The sequence below is a fragment of the Asterias amurensis genome, chromosome 10, assembly GCF_032118995.1.
Source record: "Asterias amurensis chromosome 10, ASM3211899v1".
Classification (NCBI taxonomy): Eukaryota; Metazoa; Echinodermata; class Asteroidea; order Forcipulatida; family Asteriidae; genus Asterias; species Asterias amurensis.
In genome coordinates, this window is record NC_092657.1 from 11,821,732 (window position 1) to 11,849,293 (window position 27,562).

Genomic DNA, 27,562 nt, shown 5'->3' on the forward strand with positions numbered 1-27,562 from the left:
GTAAGGGGTTACAGGAAGAAAACGACTAAACATGAAAATAACTCAGAGAGCCGGAGGCAGGGATTGATATTCCTTTTAAAACAGTCCAGTAGGATGGAGGGAAACATGCACAAGGTAAGGAGTTCCAAAGAGATGCAGTACGTGGAATAAAGTTTGTTTAAATAACTTGTACAATTCTTGAACTATACCTGAGCAAACTCTACCATCTCCGTTATCATCTGTGTAGCCTGGATTACAGATACATTCATAACTACCGACGGTATTGTTACAAACAGCATCGGGGGAGCAGTCATCGGATTGCAGATTGCATTCATCAACATCTAGAAAATAATAACAATTTGAAGACAGCTCATTGAAAGAAAATATGATTTATCAAACATCTCAAAACTTTTCAAATTGTATGCAAAGAAAATATTTTCCGATGTATTTGCAGCAGGACAATAAGTAAATCACCTGTAACAAAAATGTTTTGTTTGCAGGAGAAAAAAACCCAATATTATAACATACCGATACATCTTCTGCCGTCGATGTACAAAGAGAATCCAGAGTTGCAGCTACAGTTGAAGGTCTGTAGCAGATTGAAGCAGTTCTGATCACAACCGAGTCCCCCACTACTAGCAGTAGAATTCTCGTATAGAATACACTCATCAATATCTGTAGATAATATCAGCATCCAATAAAGGTTATTCCTTCGTGCATTTTTGTTTTGTTCCCGTGGTGAGAGTTGTTACAGATAAAAAAACTTGATCACATATGGTACTTTCCAGCAACAACTTTTTGCGGCGATGGGTTTTTTGAGAGAATTTGAAATTCAATTCAAAATGGTCGTGGGAATGCATTTCTTGGCCAATAACTCAAAGTTACTCACCCCTGCATTTCACGCCGTCACCCTCCAGCCCGACTGGACAGTCTGCGCACGTCCTGTTTAAATGAGGGGGGTCCATATCGAAACAAGCCACAGTGTGGAAACACGGGCTGACCTCACAAGCATCGTAGTTAACTTCACAAAGAACTCCGTTCCAGCCCGACATACAGTCGCACAACACCACCTTAAAAAAAAGTAAATGAGCCATATGAGAATGGGAGAATTTGGGGGATTATTTACAGAGGCAACAGAATAATTACCTGTTCTGGAGATAACTATTACGAAGCATTACGAGCATTGTTATAACAGACAATACAATTGGCTAACTGTTCCATTCTAAAAAATTAAGAAATTGTGGTTAAAGTCTGGGTAGACTGCTGGGCTATTTCTACGTCTTCTCCTACTCTTTGGAACAAACTTCCCCGCAACATCAAAGACGCACTAACTAAGTATCAAATTCCGCCTTCTCAAATTTCATTTTGTTAAACTCTGACTGATTTTGTTGTTTGTTTTATATTTACTTTGTACAGTGCATTGGGACTCCGTGTGTAATAAGCTTTATAAATAAATGGTTTATTATAAATATTAATATCATGACACCCCAATAAATCAAGAAAAGAAAAACCTTTAGACATATAAGCTTAACATTTCAAACACTTAAAAACACTGGACACTATTGGTAAATGTAAAAGACCAGTCTTCTCACTTGGACTTGGTGTATCTCAACATATGCATAAAATAACAAACCTGTGAAGCTTTGAGCTCAATTGGTCGTCGAAGTTGCAAGATAACTATGGAAGAAAAAAACATCATTGTCACACGAAGTTGTGTGCTTTCAGAAGCTTGATTTCGAGACCTAAAATTCTAAATCCGAGGTCTCGAAATCAAATTCGTGGAAAATTACTTCTTTCTCGAAAACTACATCACTTCAGAGGGAGCCGTTTCTCACAATGTGTAATACTACCAACCTCTCCCCATTACTTGTTACCAAGTAAGGTTTTATGCTAATTGTTGTTTTGAGTATTTACCAATAGTGTCCACTGCCTTTAAGACTCAATTACAGATCTGTACTTACACCAAAACGATCTATCATGATATTTGTGCCTTCTACATATTCACCAAATCTGCATGTACCACCATTGCTACAGTCACATAGCTCAACCTCTGGTTCCATTGTCGTGTTGGACTTGTCGTCACTAGCGACAAACATTAGCTTAACCGCTGTTCTGTCAACAACATCCCAGGTGAAGAGGCCACCTGTAGTGAAATGTTAAATATTTCATCAGAAATCTTTTAATATTTTAAGTTTAATGGAAACATTCACCAAAACTTTGTACTGATTTTGCTTTTTCAATTAAGGCAACGTATTGCTGTTTTTTTTTTTAATGCAAGTCGCCAGGACACACAAGGCCTGAAAGCCACTTCAAGTTGTGGGCTACAATTATTTTTTTCCAGAGGTCGTTTCATGCCACCTAACCTAGGGCTGAAACAGTCCATACGGATGTAGGCTTGGGTATCATGAGTAGGAAGCCTGGCCAGTACCAGCAACTTTATTTTAATTTTTTTTTATTTGGAATAAAAGTGAATTGATTTGAATTGAATTGAATTGAATTGACATCGAGTACCCTGGCAGGTACCTGGGTAATGACAAACAATTAATAATAAAAATTAATATTAATAAATGATTTTCATATAGCACTTTACAGACCCGAATGGCATCTCAAATCGCTTCCAATATTATTACCGCTGGTCACTGGGGCATTTAAATCATTCTTTAAATCCTCTCAGCTCCCTGGGGAATACAGTCTGTGCAACAAATATATTATAGTGTCATCCGCATAGACTAAATTCAACAACTGAGAACCAAACCAACACTCTACAGACTCATCAACAGTTAGAATTTAAGTTTGATGCGTTGAAACTGTTGGTTACTACAAGCCAGATATTGGAAAAGTAACAGCTACAACAGTCTCTTCTAACAAAAAACTGCAGAGTATAGAATGAGGTGGTCCTCCATTCTAGAAATCTCAAACTAGATCAAAAAAAGTATAAATTGTCAGATAAATACATACTCATCAACAGTTAGAATTTAAGTTTGATGCGTTGAACCTGTTGGTTACTACAAGCCAGATATTGGAAAAGTAACAGCTACAACAGTCTCTTCTAAAAAAAAATGCAGAGTATAGAATGAGGTGGTCCTCCATTCTAGAAATCTCAAACTAGATTAAAAAAAAGTATAAATTGTCAGATAAATACATAAACATAAACTTCAGGTATAAAAATATAAATAGGATAAAAAAACACAGAGACATTTAGATATTTACAACCATCCAGAAACTTTACAGGGGAGAGGGGAAAAAAATGCATTTACAGCATCAAAGTGAAACAAGCAGTGACCACCAAACACCAAAACTCTGAAGACAATGAAGACACACCGGGGGTTGTAACAACATTCCACATATTTAAATTAGCGCCACCTGACGTTCATGAAGAGGTGCCTATGAAACTAAACAAATGAGGTTGTGTACCGACCTTCTGGTGTGATTGAGGCCCCTTCAATCGCCTCAGCAAGACTAAATGTAATGTTATCGCCGTCCATGTCACTCGCTTCTAACTGCAGTGTAAATATCTCCCCTACAGTTACTTGGATACGCTCTACCGATGTTATGTTCGGAGGAAAGTTAGCTGTTTAAAAACAAAAATAAATCATCCATGTAGCACTCGACTCATAAATGTTTAAAGGTACTTTGCTTTTGTTTCTCCTAGCCCGTCTGGAAGTACTTTTGTATTGTCATGTATTGTTGAAATGGCTGAATAAATAAAAATAATAATAATAATGACACTATTGGAAATTACTCAACATAATTATTAGCATAAAAACTTACTTGGTAACAAGCAATGGGAACTGTTGATAGTATAAAACATTGCGAGAAACTGCTCCCTCTGATGAAGTGATGTAGATTTTGAGAAATTTGTGCAACAAAGGTGCTTTTTCCTATCACCTTGCCACTTTGATTACAAATTAAGACCAAGCTCCCACAGATTTGTTATTTTATGCATAAGATAGGTACACCGAGTGACCATTTTGATCTCTGACAACTACCAAAGGTGTCATTTCAGACTTGCTACTTAACTATTACGGGTGCTCAATTTCATAGAGCTGCTTAAGCTGAAAATAAACTTTAAAATGTCCCGCTTAGCAACAGTAGTCATGACATGTATTTTGGTATGGAAACCTTATTTTTGTTGCACTTTGCTACTTGTTCTTCTTAAAGACAGTGGACACTATTGGTAAATGTCAAAGACCAGTCTACTCACTTGGTGTATATCAACATATGCATAAAATAACAAACCTGTGAAAATTTGTGCTCGATTGGTCGTCGGAGTTGCGAGATAACTATGTCATACGAGGTAGTGTGCTTTTAGATGCTTGATTTTGAGACCTCAAATTCTAAACTTGAGGTCTCAAAAACAAATTTGTTGTGGAAAATTACTTCTTTCTCGAAAACTATGTCACTTCAGAGAGAGCCGTTTCTCACAATGTTTTATACTACCAACCTCTCCCCATTACTCGTAATCAAGAAAGGTTTTATCCTAATAATTCTTTTGAGTAATTACCAATAGTGTCCACTGCCTAATTAGCAGCTCTATTCACAGGTTGAAATTCCAGTTGAACCTAGTTAAACTGTGTTTAACTGGAACTAGTTGAAACCAGTTGATAAACTAGTTAAACACGTTAAAACCAGTTGGTTTAATATGGAAAATGGACAGAGACCAACTGGTTTATAATTTCAACCTACCCAGCAAACATAATAACGTGCCCTGAACGTCGCTACGACGTTATTTGAATGTTGGGAGAACGTTTTTATTTAACGTTGTACGGACGGATAAGTGTGGAGTTTTGTCAACGTCTAGATAACGTCGCGTCATGACGTAATATAATAACGTTGTGAAAACGTTAAATCTTCACGTTTTGATAAAGTTATTTCTGAACGTGATTGTGACGTATTTATATAACGTCATCAACAGGAAAAACCCGTTATAAAAACGTTATTAAATGCTTTAAATAAATGTAAATTTATCACAACAAATCAAGACACATGCATACCAAAAGTGCTTTTGGCTCTCTTAACATCTTTAATTGCATACAAATCATTTCATAGAAAAGACAGCAAAACTTTAAAGCATGGTTAAATATAACTCAAAATGCGTTGTATAATAAAAATGGCAAAGATGGAGATTTACAGTTAAATGGTCTGTATACGTTTGGCAATGACTCTACAAATTCAAGGCAATAAAAAACAACTGTATTGTCAGAAGTTCAGCAGCTGTAGGTAGTGTAATGCATTTTGAGAAACGTTTAACTTCGAAGTTCTCCGGTTATAGAAAAAACAGATCACTTTTTATTCCCCAAAATTTAGATCTAAGAAATATTCTTCCTGTGTGGAAATAATCGCCCCGTTTTTTCCCGGTGAAATCTCCAAAACACAAACATCTTTTGAAGTGAAATATTCACAGAGGGTTAGTTTTATTGTATTTATCTACATGTATATATTATATTATATACACATACAGTAAGTTCCATACCATTGTTACTGAAACTCACTGCTTGTTCAAATCTAGTTGTAGATACATCGTACCATAAAACTAACCTGTGAAAATTCATGTGGGAAGAATATATAGTCTGCAATTTGAACACCCAATCTGAGAAGCGTTTCTGGCAGAAACACTCATCAGCTTCAAAATGTTTTTCCAAAACCACATTACTTCAAAGTGAACTGTTTCTCAAAATGTTTCTTACCAGGTAATTTTATTGCCAAATGTATAAACAACCCTTTGAAAACAAACGTTTTTAAAGTTAACTTTAAACACAGTTCCAATTGTCTTCAGATTTCAAAAGTAAAAATACAGTGCCATTTTAATGAATACCCACACAAATTGTTTTTGTTTTTTTTACATTTGGATGGAGCAAAATCCAGTGTGAATGGCAAAGTTGTTGAGGAGGAATGTTGAATTTAGAACTTTTTTGAACATAGTGAATAATGTTAAATACTGTTCTTGTTTAAATTTCTTCATTTAGTGCATCTACGTTTTTAAATCAGTAACAAAAGCTCAGCTTTGAGATAAAATGTTAAAAAGGGTTTGGGGAAAAAAGGATAGCAGGCAGCAAGTGGTACACGGCAAAATTGTCGATGGATTAGTCAGAATCACCAAGGGTCACCACATCCGAAAAGGTAGGTATTCCTCAACAAGGTTCCTAAATGTAAAAGAAAATGTGAAACAAAGAGAAAATTTAGTCATTTTGACCTTTCCCACAAAATGTGTACTTGTATTTCCTTTATCAATGTACACATGTATATCGGTTCATCCATGTCGGGTCAACAAGAACGAGTTTGACATTGTTATTTTCTAATGTATACATCGTGAAACATAACTGTCCATATGTACCTGCACAATATCAAAATGTCTATGGACTGAAAACATGTTCCATTAATCTTTGTATAGAATAGTGAATACCTTTTGTCTTCAAGCTATCTAGTTTTTTTTTACAATATAATAGGCGTTGCCAACATTTCCATTGAGAGTATTTCACAAAGCAAGCTACATCATGCACATGTAATTCACTCACCTGTACTTGGGCCCAACTTTTGTTGTGGGGAAATTTTTAGGTGTCAAGAAGATGAGATGGCCTCCTCTAACTTTTTCAGCAAGCTCCTAAAAGTAAAATAAAAACATTTTTAAGAAAAACATAAAGTAATTGGGGTGGTCATTCGAAATGGTAAAACTAAGCATTTTCATTCCTTCTACCCAGTACCCACATATTGTTTGTCTCAGCTAACAAAATTAACTGTAATTGATCAACAAACCTTTTTTTAAATGCTGCAGTTTCATTAAAAAAAGGTAAATCAATCAACATTAAAAAAGCATCAATCATGCTTCACTATTCCATATATGCTTTCTGAAAAAAAAAAAAATGTTGGTTCCTTTCAGTTACCCCTTAATTACTCCTTCAACAATATTAATTATATATATAAATTGATGAAATACTTTTCCTTTTACCGTAGCTGATTTGTGGAAAGCACAATAATAGTAACACACACAAATTGGTGCCCTCATAAGTAAGCATAATAATGTATTAAATTAAACATCATGGCGTCGAAAAGCAGTCAATTTTCCTCAAAAATCTGTGGTTCACAATTATTTTACTCTGGGACAAAGGATACAGAGTAAACTGGTGTCAAAGAGCACGGAGGAAGACCAAACACGAAGATTGTTTGGCCGTATTCTATGAGCTACCTCTGCCATTGTATGTGTAAAAATGTCTCATTGTATTGTTGTCTGGAGATGTACACACGACGTACATGAATGATGACATATACAGACAATCGTGATAACCAAAGAAAATACTTGTTTTTTTACGGAAAACACAACAAGATAAAGTGAGTTTTTGTATGTAGAATACTTACCATTGTCGAGAAGATGACAACTTAACAACCGATGTAAATTTGGTCGGCGTAACGTACAGGCTAGGAGAAGAATACGACGGTTGAACGGCGGAAGTGCAGCATAACATTTGAACAATTCCCCACAATCCTCCGCGCGGATTGTAGCCTCGTACTTTATATGAGAATTTACTTTTTTAATAATTGTATGAAGTTTTTTATTATTAATCTTTTTGTTCTTTACTAACACCTAAATGAGTGTCTTTATTTTTTTTTATTTATAAAATATTACCATAAAATAATATTATAATAAAAAAATATTATTTTTTATTGAAAACGTTTTGTAGAGGATCTCTGCATGACCGCGGTCATCTGCCTCGTGGTACAACGTTGATACAACGTTATATCTGTACGTTGCCCACGTGCCCCGAGGATACACGTCGTGCGACACATGCCAGTGAACTGTCAAAACACTGTTCGGTAACTTTGTTAAAACAAGTTTCCACAACGTCCCATTATCAGACGATGAAAACTACGTCGTTGCAAAGTTAGTTGTACGTTGCCAAATAACCTGACGAAGGTACAACATTCAAGCAACGTTGCCAAACAAAGCTAAAGTGACATTATTAAAACGTTGTGAAAACACAAAGCCACAACTCTCAGATAACGTTTTGCACAGAACATTCACATAACGTTTGTATATGACGTTTAAAAAACGTTAGACAAAAGTTGTATCTAAGTTATGGAGTAACGTGCTGAAACCAAAACCTTCTGACAACGTTGCATAACAATATTCACAGGACGTTTTTATACGATGTTAAAACATAACGTTTTTATAACGTTGTATTTATGTCATTGTGTAACAAGACCAAACTGCAACCTTTTGGCAACGTTGTAGGTTAGTTGTGTTTTAGTTGGGAAGCAACATTACCAAAATACAACTTCACAGTAACGTTACGATGACGTTACGTGTTTGCTGGGTAGTTGAACACAGTTAAACCTAGTCCAAACCAGTTGGTTAATATGGAAAATGGACGAGTTTGGTCACTATCCAGTTGAACCAGTTGACCCCAGTTAACTAGGTTCAACTGGAATTTTGACCTGGGTTAATCTGGGTGCAGGGCAATGTTGAGAATTATAAACAGTTAGTTGTTTCTGTTCTTACTTGCTCTGTTAAGTTCGGCTTGGTTCTCACTGTTTATCATCATGGCAGCCTCACCAAATACCGGATCCTTGGTTGCTAGATAGTCAAACTGACACATCTTGTCATTTTTGCAGAGTGTCATGACTGCCTCAAGCTCTGCCGTAGTTGCCTCAGCTATCAGATTATCTAAAAACCTTGGAGTAAAGGTGATATCATTCTCGGAGGCAAAGCTTTCTGAGTCGACATAATAAAAAAGGGAATCCTCTTCAGTAATACGCCCTGCAAAGGAAACAAACACAAAATAACGGTTGGTACTTTTTTTAAAGTTTAAGAATTTAGCGCAAGCATGAGCATTCAGAATAAGGTTTGTTTGTGTTGCTTTTTATCGTTTACCGGGTTTTGCTAGAGACTTAAAAAAAAAAAAAAAGCTTTGCATATTTGTTTAAATAATTGAAACATTTTAAGGTGGACTTCCAAAGAAAGCCTTGCTCAAGGCAGTCCCATTATTCACTCCAAAAAAGTCGCCGTTGTAAACCCACACGTATACACTGTGCTTACTGTGCGTGTTCACACCGCACGACCCATTCATATACACCGTCACATCGCTCAACGCACACCGTACGGCTACTATGCACAACTCATATACACTGTGCGTGGTGCGTGTAATCACACCACTCGACCCACCCGTATACACACTGTCACATCGTACAACTACTGTGCACACAAGTCATCCACACTCGTACCACTAACCGCAGGCGGAGGCCTTGTCGGAGCTGTAACTTCCGGGTTTAATGTGTTTCATGATAACAATTTCCAATATTTAAAAAAAAATGGGGGGAGGGGGGCTCTCGTATATGCTAGTACGCAGCTAATGAATATGTATATCTTTCGTCAGACCTATCAGACAAAACAGGAAATGAATTAATCATTTTGACGTCCAATATCACTCACTTCCCTTATCACGACCTTTTGACCCTATCATGGGTCGCTGAGCGTCCGTGGTGGTGGTGTGAGATGTAAACATGTCTCGTCTTTCACGGGCATTATGGTAATGAGTTGACTGTGGGAACTCTTCGCTTATTATAGTAATGAGGTCAGTGGCTTCAACACAGACCCTATAAGGCTGTCGGCCTGATGGCCGACGCATGCGGATAGTGTACAGGGGCATCGTGTCGTGCGATGTGGTTACACATTTTACGCACAGTGTATACGGGTGGGTTTTTAGTGGCGGTCTTGTTTTTCGGAGTGAATAATTCGACTGCCTTGAGTTCGGCCTGATGGCCGACACATGCGGATAGTGTACGGGGGCATCGTGTCGTGCGATGTGGTTACACATTTTACGCACAGTGTATACGGGTGGGTTTTTATACAGCGGCGGTCTTTTTACGGAGTGAATAATTCGACAGCCTTGAGCAAGGCTATTCCAAAGACTGTCCACTTAAAAACAAATGCAAGAGTGAGACCATAAAGATGAATTTCAGAACCTCTTTGAAGCAAATCCAACTTTGAGAAACGCACCTATTTTTGAACCAGCCTGGTCAGAGATGCCTGCTAATTATTGTCAGCCTTACAAATCTATGAGTGGTCTTTTTTGTTTGTTTTGTGAAAACTCTTTGTCTGATCTGTTTGTTTAGTCTTTAGTTGTCTAGGCTGTCCTCATGGCTAAACTCTCTTTGGTTTTGTTGAAGATAAACTGTTATCCCCTTCATTATTTCATCTATAATCCTTGAACATAATCTTTAAAACAATTTTTCTTCCCTTTTAAATGTTTTTATAATGTATATTCTTGTTGTGTATATTTTAAAAATCAATTCAGCCCTCGGGCAGTGATGTTTGAATTTTTAATAAACCAATAATAATAACAATATTATTTTTTTTTTCTCGAAAAAGAGAAGTATATCATAAATACTGATTTGAATTGAGCTTTATGAGTCACTATTTGGAATTCTACCACTAGTTTACTTACAGGTGATTCCAAATTGATAATAATCTTCTTCTGTCATGACCCCACCATCCCCAGTTGCCGGCTGCTGGTTGCCATCACGCCTTAGAGCCTCATTGGTCGTGTCATCATCCCATAAACCTAAAATAAGCATAAGAGCATTCATACATTTGAATGGTTTCTAAACGTTTTAACTTGTGATGAGTCTTCTCTCACCCATCAAGGTTTTACCTAAACTTTTTCAGTGACTACATCGAGGGACCTAGGCCCAATTTCATGGCTCTGCTTACTGTAAGCACAGAATCGGCGCTTACGGAAGCAGGGAATTCTGTGCTTACGACAAGCGTAGTTCACAGGTTAGGGTTGAACTTTGACTTCTGCGCGTGCGTTCTCCACGTTACAAAGGCAATCTACGCTTACAAGGCTAGCACATAAATTCGTCACTTGCTTGTAAAAGGGGATCGTGATCCTAAGCGCAGAATTCGGCGGTAAGCAGAGCATGAAATTGGGCCCAGTAGCTTGTCAATTCACGAGAGTCCTCCAGTGTTTTCACTTGTCCGTGGCAGGGAGGCACTTCTCAACACTGAACGTTTAGCCAACTGGACACACAAGTACAGGTGACTAGTCCTCGAAAGTTTTAACTAGCATTTAAATACACTGGACACTTATGGTGATTGTCAAAGACCAGTCTTCTCACTTGGTGTATCTCAACATATGCACAGAATAACAAACCTGTGAAAATTTGGACTCAATTGGTCGTCGAAATTGCGAGATAATAATGGAAGAAAAAACAGATGGTTGATTTCGAGACCTCACGCATGAGGTCTCGAAATCAATTCAAATATTTTACTGAGAAATTCCTTCTTTCTCAAAAACTTCTATACTTCAGAGGGAGCTGTTTCTCACAATGTTTTATACTATCAACAGCTATATATCCATTGCTCATTACAAAGTAAGTTTTTATGCTAACAATTCCTTTGAGTAATTACCAATAGTGTCTAGTGCCTTTAAGTGCCAATTAACACTTAACCTGTTCATAACACTCACGAAAAGTCTGAAATAAGTCTGGATGACCTTACCCATCAGTCCTTTAGTTCGAGTTTTGTATTCGTCGTCAATCCGGAACGTGATGTCACAAAAACTGTTGTTTATACCCACGGCAAACCCAATGTTTTCTATGTAGTTAGCAGCCACTTTCAATGGGTTCTCCTCAAGAGTCACAGTTAGGTTACCTATCATGACACCTGCAAAATATTTCAGTTGTATAATTAGTCCAAGGGATTAAGTGCAAAAAATAGTTAAGGGTCTGATGTTTTGACCCTAGCCGAGTTTTTCTCAAAGGCTAACATTTTACAGAAAGATAGGTTATTGAAGTTACGAATTCTGAGGCCCAATTATGTAGCACCTTGTAACGGCACATTCAGCTGCCACAGCCAGGAACACCGGGGCTAACCCCTTCTCTTTTCGATAAGTGCACTGGGCTCTTTTACGTGCGTAACACAACACATGGGACCAAGGGCTTTACATCTCATTCGAAGGAAGAAGCTGTGGTTAAGCATCTTGCTTACGGACACAAGTGTCACGGCTGGGGATGTGAACCCACACTCTGCTGATCAGAAACACCAGAGTTTGAATTTGGAGTTCTTAACCGCTCGGCCACGACACTTCCACAGCAGAGAAGGCATACTCCCACGAGAGCTGAGCTGGTTTAAGGATTAAATGGCCTTGTAACTGGTGCAGTGATGGTCAGAATCAAGAGTGTCCAATTTTTTTCACAATTTTTTTTACAAATTTATCTTTTGTTCTTGCCGCCACAAACAAAAACAACAACCAAGTAACTTTTAGTTGATTAAATGGTGCATATAGATGTGTTTTACCTTCCGTCGTGGGTACTATCACTTCCCCATTAACTGTTGTAATAAGACCATCGGCAGCAGCATTTGCTTTTATCTCAATCTGCAATACCGAAGAACAAAAACAAATTATCAATTGCATCCTTATTGAGCACACCCTTATATTATTCCACTTTCTAAACGATTTCCCGTTGAGGTACAACTTTAACAAAGAAAACCTCGGAGAAACCTTATTTCCTTTGTGTAGAGGACCACTATTTTTGCAATTTAAGTCTCCCTGATCCTAACTTGAAGACTTGAGGGGGTCCACATACAGTCTACATAAAGTAAAAAAGCTTTATTTATTTATTTATTTTACAAATCCACAAAAAAAAACAAAAAGCAATCTTCAGTTCTAGATGTGGCAGTAGGATAACCCAAACTAGGGAAGCCATGCCCACACCAGGGCCCAATTTCATAGAGCTGCTTAGCACTACAATTTTATTGACATGAAATTTCTTCCATGATAAAAACAGGTACCAACAAAATTGGTTGCATATTGCTTGTTACTGGTATTCAGCTGTTGTTTGCTTATCCTAAAAATCACGTGGAAATTTGGTTGGTAAGGCAAAACAAATCATGCTAAGCAACTTTGTGTGCTAATAGCAGCTCTATGAAATTGGGCCCAGATAAGGAATGAAAATCCAATCCACATATAGCAGGATTCCAACTGGATATATAGACGATGTGACCTCTGACGTCACTTGAAAACATAACATGATTTGCTCTTATACCGCCGAGCAAAACCTTTGTGTTTTGGCATTCAGCTAGAAAGTACACGCAATCTTACCATGACTATACGCGTGTTTTTCCCCGGCGAAACATGACCTGAGAGCTTTGAATGTAAACATAGGTCACATCGTTTATATAACAACATTAAGCAGACCTGATTTCCAGATGGTGTTATAACAAATCTGATTTTCACTCACCCTTTCGCCACCAACAATCTCAGCAGCAAACCCACTTAAGTAAGTGGCGTCAGTGAGTTGTTGTGTTTCTGTGTTGAGAGCCCGCTTAGTCCTAATCTGCAACTCAAACATTTTCTGCCCATTTGTAGGCTGATCGTCCACAATCAGCATAGAGAACTCTCCAAGGCCATTGAACGTGTAGCCGACACTATCGAGGGTCATGATATGTGGGTCTCCAAAGAACCAGGCTGAGGGTTAAGAAGAATCATTATTTCTAGATGATAAAAATGTCACTACATCAACGTGCCACGATTGTTTTCCAAAAACGGACTCCAAAGTAAAAATATTTTCACATTTGAAACCTTAGATGAATGTGATGTTGCACAAACTTAATGCAGCTAACAACGTCAGAAACACCATCAAGTGAACAACTTTTCTTAACGAAAGTATACTTAGTTCTTGTATTTCTTATGAAACATGACCTACAACTTTAGGTGTGACTGCAACTCAAACAGACCAACAGAAACACTACAGCTCGAGTCTGGTGCACTTGGGCACTAAGCCAAAACTAACAACAGTGTGCGCATTCAGAAAATATCTATAGAGGGGCTTGGGAAAATAATTTTGCTGTTGGTGGGTAGGAGTGCAATCCATCTATAGGGGCTTTTTGGTCAAATTAGGTTTTGTAAGGCACTTATTGTCCGACAGATAGAGCCCTAACTGGTTACATGTCATTGACATTTATATGGTAACTTTTTGAAACTTAATGATAAACAGAATTATGGAAAATTGTATGGAATTGTATGGAAAATACTAGTAAGCATGCATTAGTCAAGTACTTACCCCAAAATGGCGGCCTGTATCTCCAACAGCTCATGGGGGGCCTAAAGCGCTCATAGATGTAACACAGGTTTGATTGTACACAACAGTGTTGCCGGGGCAGAAACTCCTCATCTGTTCAGAAAACAATTCCAAAATGGTCATATATTTATACACAAAATATACTTTTTGAGTAGATTGCTTAACATTTGTGTCCGTCGTTTTTTAAGCCTTGTAGGAACGTTTATGTTTGTGAATACACAACCTGTGAATTTACAACCTGGAACGTTATTTTGTGATGTATTGCATCTCATGCAATGGAGAGCAGTTTTTCTGACATTGAAAGAAGAAATATTTGTTGAATGGCAGCTTCATCCTCTCTGATTGTAACATATTGCCATCTTTCAATTCTTGAAAATATTTTCACCATTGCATGCACTCATAAACATTCAAAACTTTTCATAAATTGCCAAAACTCATGCTCACCAAACCATTGTTGATAATAAAAGCTCACTCTGTAGAAAAAAGGGCTCACTGGATATGTCTCAAACACTGATGCACTTAGTGCACTTCTTACACCAACTATAATGCTACCGTAGAATAAATCGTAGCAGCACCGAGGACCAGCTAACCAAGGCCATTGAAAAGTTCGCACAAAACAAAAAGCTGTAAAGAGATAAATATAATATAAAAGACCTTGTTCATCAGTAGGTTATAAAACTACTATGTGATGTATATACAAAGTACCTGCCAGCCAATAACCCCCCCCCACCCCAACACCTTTTGAAAAGTAGTCAACTTTGCCCACCTCCCCCGCCCCAATTTTTAATGAGCTGTAAACCTAACTGACAACTCTGTATTATTCGCACCTTTACATTTCTCAAATTAATCTTGTTCATATAACAAATCACAGGAATTAACACCAAACGTAGGTTAGTATAGATTGCAATGATCCCCGAACAATAAACTGGTAATGGCCCACGATGCACATTTCACCGGTCCCACTGCAGTATATTGCGAGTCACCGCTGGTGGTGCGGTCAGCAATCAAAGTATATAACTCTAAAATTGAAATCAGGAAAATAAATTAATAGATAAATTGATATTTTTTCTTCTTAGATTATATAAAAACATTCTAATAAGCAAATCAGAATTTGGTCAATGCCGTTTTACTCACATACGCCAGAACTTCCTTGTGTTGGTAATGATGTCTCAAAGCCTATATAAGTGAAGCGGAAGTCTAACCATGCCATAGTCCAAGAACAAGGACAGGTGTGGGCAGTAAACAAATAAGAAAATATCCATGACCTGGAAAATGACTGCCTTGATGCCCAGTTTGTACAGAACAAACGTGGATTTTGGTAATTCTGTGGGAGCTTGTCGATATGGAACACCCATCGTCCTTGAAGCCCAGAATTCCCATTGTCGCGTCCTGGCTTGAAAATATTAGATACACCTTGCACATGAAAATGCTCATTTAATAGTCCGTATGAGTATCCAAGGATGACATTGCTGTCAAAGAGCATTGCAGGGTTCCAATTCATGTGCGATGGATGGTAGTTCATGATGGCAAAACCATGATTTGAATCCGTCACAATTATGACTTGGAATGTGTTGGTCTCCTAATAAAAGGAAAATATCAGATTATTCAAGCTAAAACCATTTTTCACCTCAATCAATTTTGGAAATTATTTTCCCTGCATTAATATTGAGAAGTTGTGTGAAAAATCCCAAACATATTGAGATTAAAATCATTTTATGCTGTTTTCACTGAAAGTGTGATGTATTGTCCAACAAATCTGATCTAGTTTTGGTTGTTTTTTGTTAAACATTAGAAGATAAGAATGAATGCTTTAAACAATTTATGATTTAATTTCCCTTTAAGGTTAATACTACAAAGACTTTTACGTCATACCAATTCAAGCTAATTGGTCTCCAAAAATTCAGTAAAACAAGTAATATTGCTATCATAACATCTCCTAATAATAAAAAGAACAGCAGTTCTTCTAGTGCTCCATCAGAACCAATGCCACTGAGCTGTGTTTGGGTTTCGTGAACAATAAAGGATCTACATGTACATGTATTAAAGGGACTCATTGCCTTGGAATGGTCGAGTTGGTCGATATGGTTAGATAGAAGTTTTAAAAGTACAATACAATAATCCACATAAACATGCCTCTAAATTGCATGGTTTTCCCTTTTTTGGCCATTTTATGGAGTCAAAACTCAACTCCACAAGATGGCGTGCCGTGTTAGTTCATGAAATTTTTATCGCAAACCATGCCAATTTAAGGGAAATTTGTGTGGAACTTTACTCTTAAAACATCTTTCTAACCTTATGCTTAACAAACGGTTTCAAACGGTTTTCATAGACCAACTCGCCCGATCCAAAGCAATGTGTCCCATTCAAGTTACCATGTTGATGAGGCAGTGCAATACCTAACCTATTTAAATCCCATCCAAAGGACAAAGCATCTAACTGTTGCAAAAATGTTTGCTACAGGACACAAGGTCTAAAATAAGGACCGGAAACTGAACCCATGCCCTTACCCAAACTAGCTGCAATTGGCCATTACTGACATGTACAAGTCCCATAACATAAACATTTGTACTCACATATTGGGTGTCTACTGCTGTTGGAATGGCTTGAGCAGGTCGTACATTTACCCATGTAATAACGAGTGCCCATGTTGCGCTGAAGTATGGGTATTGAGCGGACAGATCAGGATGTTCAGACACCATCGCACTGATGGTGCTAAGTTCTGCAGCTTTGTTAAAACCCGGAGCTGCAGCATCAATATCCTTTGAAGAATAAACACAAACACACACACACACAAATGGTCAAAGAATGCAGACTCTATACTTAAATGCGCAGTTATTATGCAATGTTGTTCTATAAAGTGCCCAGCAGTCACTTGTTTATGCCTACAGTTTGTTTGTTGATTGTTGGACAACGGCATTGCGTTCACCTGAACAACCTTACAGATCCAGTTTGTGAGATCCTGCTTGTGTTGCTCTTTTGTTTGAACAAATAATTCCATTGTGGGGTACATTGTTTGTTCCATTGTGTTAAAAACACAATGGTACTCTCATAAGCTAGCTCACATTTGACCTAATGTGGCATCCCGGCAATTGTAGCGTACACCCTAAAGGACCGCTAGGAATACAAACTGCAGAATGCTGAGTGGGTCAATGCATCTCAATGAGTCAACATGTATGTCCATTGCAGTTTTTTAGCATGTGATTCGAAACAAAAAAATTATAACAAGGCACACAAGTATGCCAAAATTTGTCAGACAAATATTACTTAATAGATCAACCAAAAAAACAAAGTACAAATGCCTCAATGGCTGATGCTACAGTCCATTGGAGTCCATTCTTTAGAACTTGGTCTCAGAGCACCATGACTTGGACTTGGAATCCCCCCACAGACTCGGACAATTTAAATACTTTAGTTCCCAATGGACGGATCTGCAATCTGGTCCTCTAGAACCCCCCAGCCACTTTTATTTGGACAGAAACCCATGTTTCACATAACACCTTGAGTCTTTGCAAGACGTGGAAAGCAAGTCCGAAAATATTTTCTAATATAAATCATGAAATACAAAAAGGTTCAAAAAGTATTTCAAATGGTCTTCCAGTCGACGATGGAGCCAGTGTGCGTGAAGTCGACCTGGCTTCACATTGATATTTAAAAAAAAAAAAATAGATAATTTTTTGAATATTTACAAGTAGAAATATTTTACCTGGTAAAAGACGTTGTTGTCGTTATTGAATACTGTACTGTCTACGTCAGCCCAAAATGGCGCCAAGATGTTCGCATCCTCGTAATCAGAGAAGACCAGTTGACCAGGAGTTGGGAAGCTGCGTTTCTGAAGATGTTGCTCATTACTAAATATGATCACACCATCCTCTGTGAACTGTTAAAGAAAAAATCACCAGGTATTGCAGTTCTGAATCAAATAGACTTTGAGGCTGACGATCGAGTTGTATATTGGATGCAGACATTTTTTCCTTAATCCAACGTCATATCGGAAAATATTAATCCTCTAGCAAACTCGATTCTGTTTTGACATTTGCAGTTTCTTTGTGGTGTAACATAGTCCAAAGTTGTGTTGGCGTAGTTGCAAGGTAGGCCTACATGCAAATGCATATTCCACTTATGATGGGTAAGTTACCAAACATTTAAGACAAAAAATTACAGAGCAGTTGACCAATCAGCAGCCAGGAAAATGGATTAAATATTGAACCTTTTTTATAATCATCATCATCATGTTGTCAGTTGCAAAGCAGCAAAGACTGCTTTCATAACTTGACAGCTGCTCGTCAGATGGCCCTTTCGGTTGATATGGATCTCTATGACTCTGGGTCAATTTCCATAAAGAAAGAAAGCCCTACATGTACCCTACATGTAGGTAGGTTTACATTAGACTCTTTTGGATACATGGTGATTAATACTTTATTATTATTATAATTATTATTATTATTATTTATTTTGGCCATTTCAAAAAGTACAATAACAATACATGTATTTGCAAATAAAGTTTTATTTATGGGAAACAAATAAACAACCATGTTGGACAGCTAGACTACACGTACATGTGTGTAGGCATACAGGCTACAAATAGCAAATAAAGCACTGGTCCTTAATAAGTTAGTCCTTAATGAAGATGACTGACAGCAAGGTTCGGATACAGCAATGAACATGTGAAGAATAGATGAGAGATGAGGGTAGATTGGGTAAGGACAGAAAATAGGGGGGGAGAGGGAACAGCAGGGAACTAGAAACAGAGACAACCTATTACAAGCTGGCCAGGATGATAAATACTTAACTTCAAAAGCCATCGGAGCCTTGACATCCTCAAGTTTGTAATCCATATATGCACAAAAGAGTTATTGACCTGACGGTTCGACCTTAGCAGCATACCTGTTTATTTGTGTCGTATTGTCATTTATAGCCCTTGAGAAAGACTCTCCCAGGATCCAAACGTCAGGTCATTAACTATTGTTTCGAATATTTTGTTCATTTATCCTTTATAAGGTTGGTGAGTTGTTTGCAACAGGTAATTCATCCTCTCGATAGAATATGCCGTACAAGAATTAGCCAATTAAAGGTGCAATAACATTTCTTTGCCCATGGAATATGCGACTCCAAATATGCTTTACTCTTATATTTGGGCTTAATATGAATAATGTACTTACATAAATTTTTTCGAAGATACTATCAGCATATGGAAAATAGTTTGGTGGGTAGAAGGTTTCTGATCGTAAATCGGTAAGAGCCTGTCGTCTCTGTTGGGGAAAACACAAAATACTATAATGAAGGGGTGAGAGTTAATCGTGACCAAAAAGTCTATAAATTGTATCAAGATCTTAGAAAGTACGCTGAAATGATGGCACTTCAACCCGTTCAAAATGCCATATAGAGTTATAGATTTTAAGAATCTTTTGGGAACAGTATTTCTAGTGCTAATAAAGTAATTACAATGGAAAACTGGCCAACAGTTTGGCCAATCGCAGGCCAAACATGGGAGGATCTCCATGAGCGTGGTTTGGTCAGGGTGGGATCTACTACATAGGTTGGGAAGCTGCATTCTCTCCCAAAACCTATTCTGAACATGTTCGAAATAAGTGTAGCCAAACCATAAGCGGGCCAAAGTCTTACAAAGAAGTAGTGGGAACGCCATTATCGAACACGCAGCGTGGTAGCATCATGGTGAGATATCTGTGGTCGTCATAAAAATGCAGCACAGTCAGCATTTATTTTGAAGTAGAAACAACCGCTTGGTCGGCATCGGTCTACATGTAGGTGTAGGGCAGCGAGTAACAATTTCGAAAAAAAAACAGTGCAGTCTTTAAAATGTGAAACTGCTAGAATTTGATGGCGCTGGTGCCCAGACTTTTTGAAATTTGGGTGATCGGCATGGTTCTGCGTTAGGTAGGTACCACCGGGCACTCTATAGCAGTTAATACATCGTTCCAAAATGCAGGGGAGTGGGTTCACATCTCAACAGCCTATAGACTTTCCCCCAAGGACTCACTGAATGTACAATGCTGATCCCAAATTGATGTTAGGATAAACTGAAACAATAATCTGTGACTTCTTTTTAATATCCGAATGTCCAAAATGCTACAATAATGCCTGGGTGACTCGACAACAAAGCCTTCTATAGACCCGTTGCCTATGACGTCACACTCTCAAAAAGGAGGCAGATCATTGGACAATAGTTGTTCTCTGTGCGACCTCAGCGTACCTGTAGGGTTTTTCGCGTTATGCAAGAGAAAGCTATTGATTTCTTACACAATACAGAACGCGCTTCCGAACAATACACGTAATTTCGGGTGTCAACTCTCTTTTGTGCATGTGTATACGATTTTGACACCCAAAATGACACCCAGGTTGGCACATGTGAGTATGCTGCGCCAATTTTAAGGGGTCTATTTTACACACTATATAAAGATCAACTGCCCTTACCTGTTGAACAGCATTTGACAGTAAGCGATCCCCATAGGACCTTCCAAATGGCACAAAATTTAGAACTGGAAGAAAACCAAATTCACAAAATTGAAAAACTATGAACAAAAAATGGTAATTAACACCATTTTAAAAACAAAATATTACAGCAAATATTAAACAAATTAAAAACAGAAGTAGTCAATCTTAAAGATTTGAGAGTTTTTGGAAAAGGAAATACCAAATACCATTGATCTTATAAAATGTAACCAATTCCTTTTCTCCTGAAAAAAGGGTGAAAAAAAACAATAAAAAAATTGGGAATTCCCAGTCTTGAGAAAAACAACAACCTTGCAATAACAAGTGTTTTTTTCATAAACAGGCATGACTATTTGAATGGCAAGATCATCATCACCTTCAGAATAATCCTATCTCATATTTTAATCATTATGATATGATTATACGGTAAGGTAATAAGGATGCCTCACAAGTGAACCTCATCACTATAGCTCGCAAGCCTGAGGAACAGCTGTAAACTTGAGTGCTTGATTATGGGATCTAGTAATACCGGGGTTCACCCCTACTCTTCAAGGACAAGTGTTCTGTTTTGTCTTACTATCCTATAGTACACATGACCTAAGGCTTAATGTCCCATTCGTAGGACAAAGCAACTACGTTAAAGCACCTTGCTCAATGACATAAGTGCCAACCCACACTTATGCTGATCAGAAACACCAGAGCTTGAGTTTGGTGCTGTTAATCGCAGAGCCACGACAAGCAACTTCTGACAGGGGATGATAAAACAAGTTGTCTGTGTTACCTTTGACGCTGACAGTGAAAGTACATCTTCCTTGATTAGAGACAGAATCTTGTGCTGTGCATGTCAACTCATTATCACCAACATTGAAAGTTCCACCTGAAACAACCACTCCACCGACAGAATTACGGCAAGAAACACTAATGCAGCAATCAATGTTATCAACGGCAGAGGGTTGTGGAGACCAGTCTACTTGAGCACTTGGTGTCCCCGGAAACACAAACGTTTCTGAGCTGATTGGACACGTCACAGTCGGAGGTATCAAATCTTATAGAAAGAAAACAGATCAATAATTATATTAAAGAGAACAACTTATAATGCAAAGCTCCATTAAATAATTGCAGAGTTTGGAAACTTTATACATAGTTTTCAGTGAGTGTGAGAATTTGAATTGTCTAGTTTTCTTCAAGGATGAGCAGTTAATCTGCCTGGGGCAGTCAGTGGTTTGTTTTTGATCCAAATTAAAGTGTTTTGGTCTTTTTTGTACAACACAGAACACAAACGTCTACAGATTTACACAAGCTTGCACGGTTTAAAGCTCTAAAATAACTTTTGCTGAAGTGTTGTGGTTTTTGAGAAATGAGTTGAACATTTAAAAAAAAAAAAAAAAAAAAATCATTTTAGCTTGTAGAACGGATCTGCATGCGACTCTCGTGAAAACATTGCTATGTAATTTTCGCTTTTCAAAAACTTTATGACCGATAGAGGCTTAAACTAGTACAGTTTAATTATATTAAATGCAGCATCAGTCCAGATTTCTCCAGAAGACAATCAGAGACTATTGATTGAAACGTTACGTTGAAACCAAAGATTCTTTTCAGAACCATCCCAATTCAGATAGTCCTTACATGGTGTTACCGCAAACCTTTCCATATACATTATATTACATATATCTTCATTCACAGTGAGTAGGAATCAATGTCATGGTAACAAAGCGATTTACAAAAGGTAAAAAACACCTCTAAGTTCAGGCTCCACTTAGGGAAAGGAATTACATGGAGATACCAGGTGTACACTTGTAAAAACGAAAAGGATGTATTATTATGGCCTCTGTAATGTAAATGACAATGGATACCCTATTAAACATTAAATGTGTTTCATATTGTACACATAAACAACCACTCAAACAAACCAAAAATTATATGATCTTATAAAGAGTAATCAAGTCCTCTTTTTCAAAGTAAAAAATAGTGAAAGTTTTTAAAACAAAAAATTTAAGGAGTTTGCAGTGTTAAGAAAACAGCAAAATTACCAAATCAAATGTTATTCATAAAATAAGTTGACAATGTTACCTCTGACGGTGACAGTGAAAGTACACATTCCAATATTAGAAGAAGAATCTTGTGCTGTGCATGTAACATCATTGTTACCAACATTGTAAATTCCACCTGAAACAACCACTCCACCGACAGAATTACGACAAGAAACACTAATGCAGCAATCAACGCTATCAACGGCAGAGGGTTGTGAAGACCAGTCGACTTGAGCACTTGATGACCCAGTAGGCACAAGCGTTTCTGAGCTGATCGGACATGTCACAGTCGGAGATATCATATCTTGGAGAAAGAAAACACTGGTCAATAATTAAATTAAAGACACTGGACACCTTTGGTATTGTCGAAGACCAGTCTTCTCACTTGGTGTATCTCAACATATGCACATAATAACAAACCTGTGAAAATTTGAACTCAATTGGTCGTTGAAGTTGCGAGATAATAATGGAAGAAAAAACACCCTTGCCACACGAAGTTGTGTGCTTTCAGATGCTTGATTTCGGGACCTCAAAATCTAATTCTGAGGTCTCGAAATCAGATTCGTGGAAAAATACTCATTTCTCGAAAACTATGTTACTTCAGAGGACGCCGTTTCTCACAATGTTTTGTACTATCAACACCTATCCATTGCTTGTTACCAAGTAAGTTTTTGTGTTATTATCAACTTTGGAATTTTTCTTTTTCATATAACCCCCCCCCCCCCCCCCCCCACCATCACTTAAAAAAATCTTGGTAATGGGCCTAACGCAAGTACAATATGATCAGCTCACAAAAAATACTTACCGATAACAGTGATGACAAACGCACAGGACCCTTCATTAAGGGCAGTATCAAAGGCTCTACAAGTTACTGTTGTTTCACCGACTTGGAAAGATCCACCAGAAATCACTTCATTGTCAAGACCGTCTTTACAAACAACACTGTCGGCATTAACTGTAGCATCAACAGCGTCAGTGGCATCTGGTGAAACTGACCAATCAACAAAAGCACTAGCCATTCCAGAAGTCAAATTGGTAGTTTCATCCATTGGGCAAGTTACATTTGGAGCAACATTGTCTGCCAAAAACAAAAAACAAAAAGTTTGTTAGCAAATACTCAACCTGGAAATTGGCAAATAATGTTTTAACATCACACATTAAGGGATCCACATTGGTTGTAGTATTGTTTGGACATTTTGACAATTATAGCTTCATTGTCCAACACAAACAAACCAAACAAGTATGTTTGCAACTACTCAACCTTTGGTAAATGATGTTCGAACAAAGAAAAAAAAAATGACTGTCACAAACAAAACTCATCACAATTCACCTGACACTTAATTAAGAAACGCCGTTTTAAATCAGAAACAATCAAGGTATTGAAAAACCCAAGTATTGCAAATAAATCCACCTTCTGTACAAAGAAATAAAAAACAAGTACAATATAATCAACTCACAAAATTACTTACCGATTACTGTGATGACAAATACACAGGATCCGTTATTAAGGACATTATCGCTAGCTCTACAAGTCACTGTTGTTACACCGGCTTGAAAAAATCCACCAGAAGTTACGACATCGCCAAGATGGTCTTCACAAACAACACTGTCGGCATTAACTGTAGCATCAACAACATCAATGGCATCTGGGGAAACTGACCAAGAAACAAGAGCACCAGCCATAGAAAGATCCACATTGGTAGTTTCAGCACTTGGACATGTGACAATAGGACTTTCGTTATCTGCATAAAACAAATCAAACAAGTATATTAGCAAATACTCAACTGTGGTGAAATAATGTTCAATCATCACAAAATCAGGGATCCACATTGTTTGGACATATTTGACACTTGGAGCTTCATTGTCCACCAAAAACAAAACAAACAAGTGTGTTAGCAAATACTCAACCTTTGGCAAATGTTGTTTGAACATCATAAAATCACAATGTTGAGTCTGTCACACACTAAACTTATTACAGGTTACCAATACCAGCGTTACCTGACACTAAATTAAAAAAACACCATTTAAAATCAGAAACAAAGACTAAAGTATTGCAGATTAAGTCCAGCTTTTCTACAAACAAGTCAAAACACATATACAATACGATCAGCTCACAAAAAATACTTACCGATAACAGTGATGACAAACGCACAGGACCCTTCATTAAGGGCAGTATCAAAAGCTCTACAAGTCACTGTTGTTTCACCGGCTTGGAAAAATCCACCAGAAATCATAACATTGTCAAGACCGTCTTTACAAACAACACTGTCAGCATTAACTGTAGCATCAACAGCGTCAGTGGCAAATGGTGATCTTGACCAAGAAACAATGGCACCAGCCGTTCCAGAATCCACATTGGTAGTTTTATTAGTCGGACATGTGACAATTGGAGCTTCGTTGTCTGCCAAAAAAACAAAACAAGTATGTTAGCAAATACTCAACCTTTGCCAAATGATGTTCGAACAAAGAAAAATAAGAATGACTGTCACACAAAAAACTCATCACCACTCACATGAGACTAAATTATATGTATTAAAAAAAGCATTTGTATCGATATCTGTATAAAGGGCTATATAAATTAGGTTATTATTATTATTATCATTGAAAATTCCTCTTTTAAATCAGAAACAATCAAAGAATTTAAAAACTCAAGTATTGAAAGTAAAATCTAGCTTTTGTACAAAAAAATCAAACTCGAGTAAAATATAATCAGTTCACAAAAACTACTTACCGACAATAATGACAAATACACAGGACCCTTCATTAAGGGCAGTATCAGAAGCTCTACAAGTCACTGTTGTTGTTCCGGCTTGGAAAAATCCACCAGAAGTTACGACATTGTGAAGATCGTCTTTACAAACAACACTGTCGGCATTAACTGTAGCATCAACAAGGTCAGTGGCATCTGGTGAACCTGACCAATCAACAAGGGCACCAGCCCCCCCAAGATCCGCACTAGTAGTTTTATCAATTGGGCATGTGACAACTGGTCCTTCGTTATCTGCCCAAAACAAACCAAACAAGTATATTAGCAAACTGTGGGTAAATATACATCAAGATGACAAGCTACATATCTTTGCAAGTTATTGTATTTGTCAGGGAACTTTCTCACATCCTTAACAGTTATTTTGGGCTTGGATTGCATTGTAAAAAGCCCCTTGAAGGATGACAGTACCAGCCATGAAGGTTAAATAGAGTGCTGGAAGATTGTGGTTCTGGTGAAATATACATCAAGATTACAAGCTACATATCTTTGCAAATTCTTGTATTTTTTGGTATTTTGTCAGCAGGGAACTTTCCGACAGAATAAATAGTTATTTTGGGCTCGGGTTGCATTGATAACACATCTTATAATCAGCCATGGTAAAGCTGTCTCATGCACCAGACTCAAGTAATGGTATTGTCAGAGTGGGTTCAAGTCTTGGCAGCTGCACCGGTGTCCGTGAATAAGACACTTTATCATAATTTCTTTGGCTTGTACTTTAAAACCCACTCTCACCTGGAGGCGACGTTGTTGAAGTAACATCAGTGGTCGGCCCATCAGTGGTTGTCACATCAGGGGTTGGCACATCAGTGGTTGGCACATCAGGGGTTGGCACATCAGTGGTTGGCACACCAGTGGTTGTCACATCAGGGGTTGGCACATCAGTGGTTGGCACATCAGTGGTTGGCACATCAGTGGTTGGCCCTTCAGTGGTTGGCACATCAGTGGTTTGCACTTCAGTGGTTGTCATGACAGTGGTTGGCACATCAGTGGTTTGCACTTCAGTGGTTGTCATGACAGTGGTTGGCACTTCAGTGGTTGTCAGGACAGTGGTTGGCACATCTGTGTTTGGCACATCAGTGGTTGTCACAACAGTGGTTGGCACTTCAGTGGTTGTCAGGACAGTAGTTGGCACATCTGTGTTTGGCACATCAGTGGTTATCAAAACAGTGGTAGGCACTTCAGTGGATGTGACGACAGTGGTTGGCACTTCAGTGGTTGTCACGACAGTGGTTGGCACATCTGTGGTTGGCACATCAGTGGTTGTCATGACAGTGGTTGGCACATCAGTGGTTGGCACGACAGTGGTTGGCACATCAGTGGTTGGCACTTCAGTGGTTGTCATGACAGTGAATGGCACATCTGTGGTTAGCACATCAGTGGTTGTCATGACAGTGGTTGGCACATAAGTGGTTGTCACGACAGTGGTTGGAGCATCAGTGGTTGTCACGACAGTGGTTGGCACATCAGTGGTTGTCACGACAGTGGTTGGCACTTCAGTGGTTGTCATGACAGTGGTTGGCACATCAGTGGTTGGCACATCAGTGGTTGGCACTTCAGTGGTTGTCAGGACAGTGGTTGGCACATCTGATGTTGGCACATCAGTGGTTGTCATGACAGTGGTTGGCACATCTGTGGTTGGCTCATCAGTGGTTGGCACACCAGTGGTTGGCACATCTGTGGTTGTCACGACAGTGGTTGGCACATCAGTGGTTGGCACATCAGTGGTTGTCACGACAGTGGTTGGCACTTCAGTGGTTGTCACGACAGTGGTTGGCAAATCTGTGGTTGGCACGTCAGTGGTTGGCACATCAGTGGTTGGCACTTCAGTAGTTGTCATGGCAGTGGTTGGCACATCTGTGGTTGAAACATCAGTGGTTGTCATGACAGTGGTTGGCACATCAGTGGTTGTCACGACAGTGGTTGGCACATTAGTGGTTGTCACGACAGTGGTTGGCACATCAGTGGTTGGCACATCTGTGGTTGGTATTTCAGTGGTTGGTAGATCTGTGGTTGGCACATCAGTGGTTGTCACGACAGTGGTTGGCACTTTAGTGGTTGTCATGACAGAGGTTGGCACATCAGTGGTTGGCACATCAGTGGTTGTCACGACAGTGGTTGGCACATCAGTGGTTGTCACGACAGTGGTTGGCACATAAGTGGTTGGCACGACAGTGGTTGGCACATCAGTGGTTGTCACGACAGTGGTTGGCATTTCAGTGGTTGTCATGTCAGTGGTTGGCACATCAGTGGTTGGCACATC

At 38.4% G+C, this 27,562-nt stretch overlaps 1 protein-coding gene and 1 long non-coding RNA gene across 2 annotated transcripts in view; both read right to left on the reverse strand.

Moving 5' to 3' along the window:
• LOC139942679 (uncharacterized) overlaps positions 1-27,562 on the reverse strand; it is a 164,233-nt gene that overhangs the window by 38,540 nt on the left and 98,131 nt on the right. The window contains exons 65-88 of the mRNA XM_071939494.1: positions 26,035-27,156; positions 25,267-25,536; positions 24,664-24,936; positions 24,005-24,277; positions 23,341-23,613; positions 22,576-22,839; positions 21,287-21,550; positions 20,488-20,552; positions 19,215-19,304; positions 17,759-17,932; positions 16,629-16,814; positions 15,190-15,634; positions 14,500-14,679; positions 14,038-14,148; positions 13,216-13,442; positions 12,272-12,350; positions 11,474-11,638; positions 10,419-10,535; positions 8,474-8,731; positions 3,398-3,550; positions 1,941-2,122; positions 869-1,049; positions 508-654; positions 189-320 (exon numbers count right to left, since the gene is read on the reverse strand). Of these exons, the coding sequence (XP_071795595.1) occupies positions 189-320; positions 508-654; positions 869-1,049; positions 1,941-2,122; positions 3,398-3,550; positions 8,474-8,731; positions 10,419-10,535; positions 11,474-11,638; positions 12,272-12,350; positions 13,216-13,442; positions 14,038-14,148; positions 14,500-14,679; positions 15,190-15,634; positions 16,629-16,814; positions 17,759-17,932; positions 19,215-19,304; positions 20,488-20,552; positions 21,287-21,550; positions 22,576-22,839; positions 23,341-23,613; positions 24,005-24,277; positions 24,664-24,936; positions 25,267-25,536; positions 26,035-27,156 (5,631 nt within the window). The remainder of the gene's footprint in view (positions 1-188; positions 321-507; positions 655-868; positions 1,050-1,940; positions 2,123-3,397; positions 3,551-8,473; positions 8,732-10,418; positions 10,536-11,473; positions 11,639-12,271; positions 12,351-13,215; positions 13,443-14,037; positions 14,149-14,499; positions 14,680-15,189; positions 15,635-16,628; positions 16,815-17,758; positions 17,933-19,214; positions 19,305-20,487; positions 20,553-21,286; positions 21,551-22,575; positions 22,840-23,340; positions 23,614-24,004; positions 24,278-24,663; positions 24,937-25,266; positions 25,537-26,034; positions 27,157-27,562) is intronic.
• LOC139943141 (uncharacterized) lies at positions 5,917-7,448 on the reverse strand. Its single transcript, XR_011786756.1, has 3 exons — positions 7,333-7,448; positions 6,495-6,580; positions 5,917-6,122 (listed from the first exon to the last, which is right to left on the reverse strand). It is a non-coding gene; the product is annotated as an uncharacterized lncRNA (long non-coding RNA).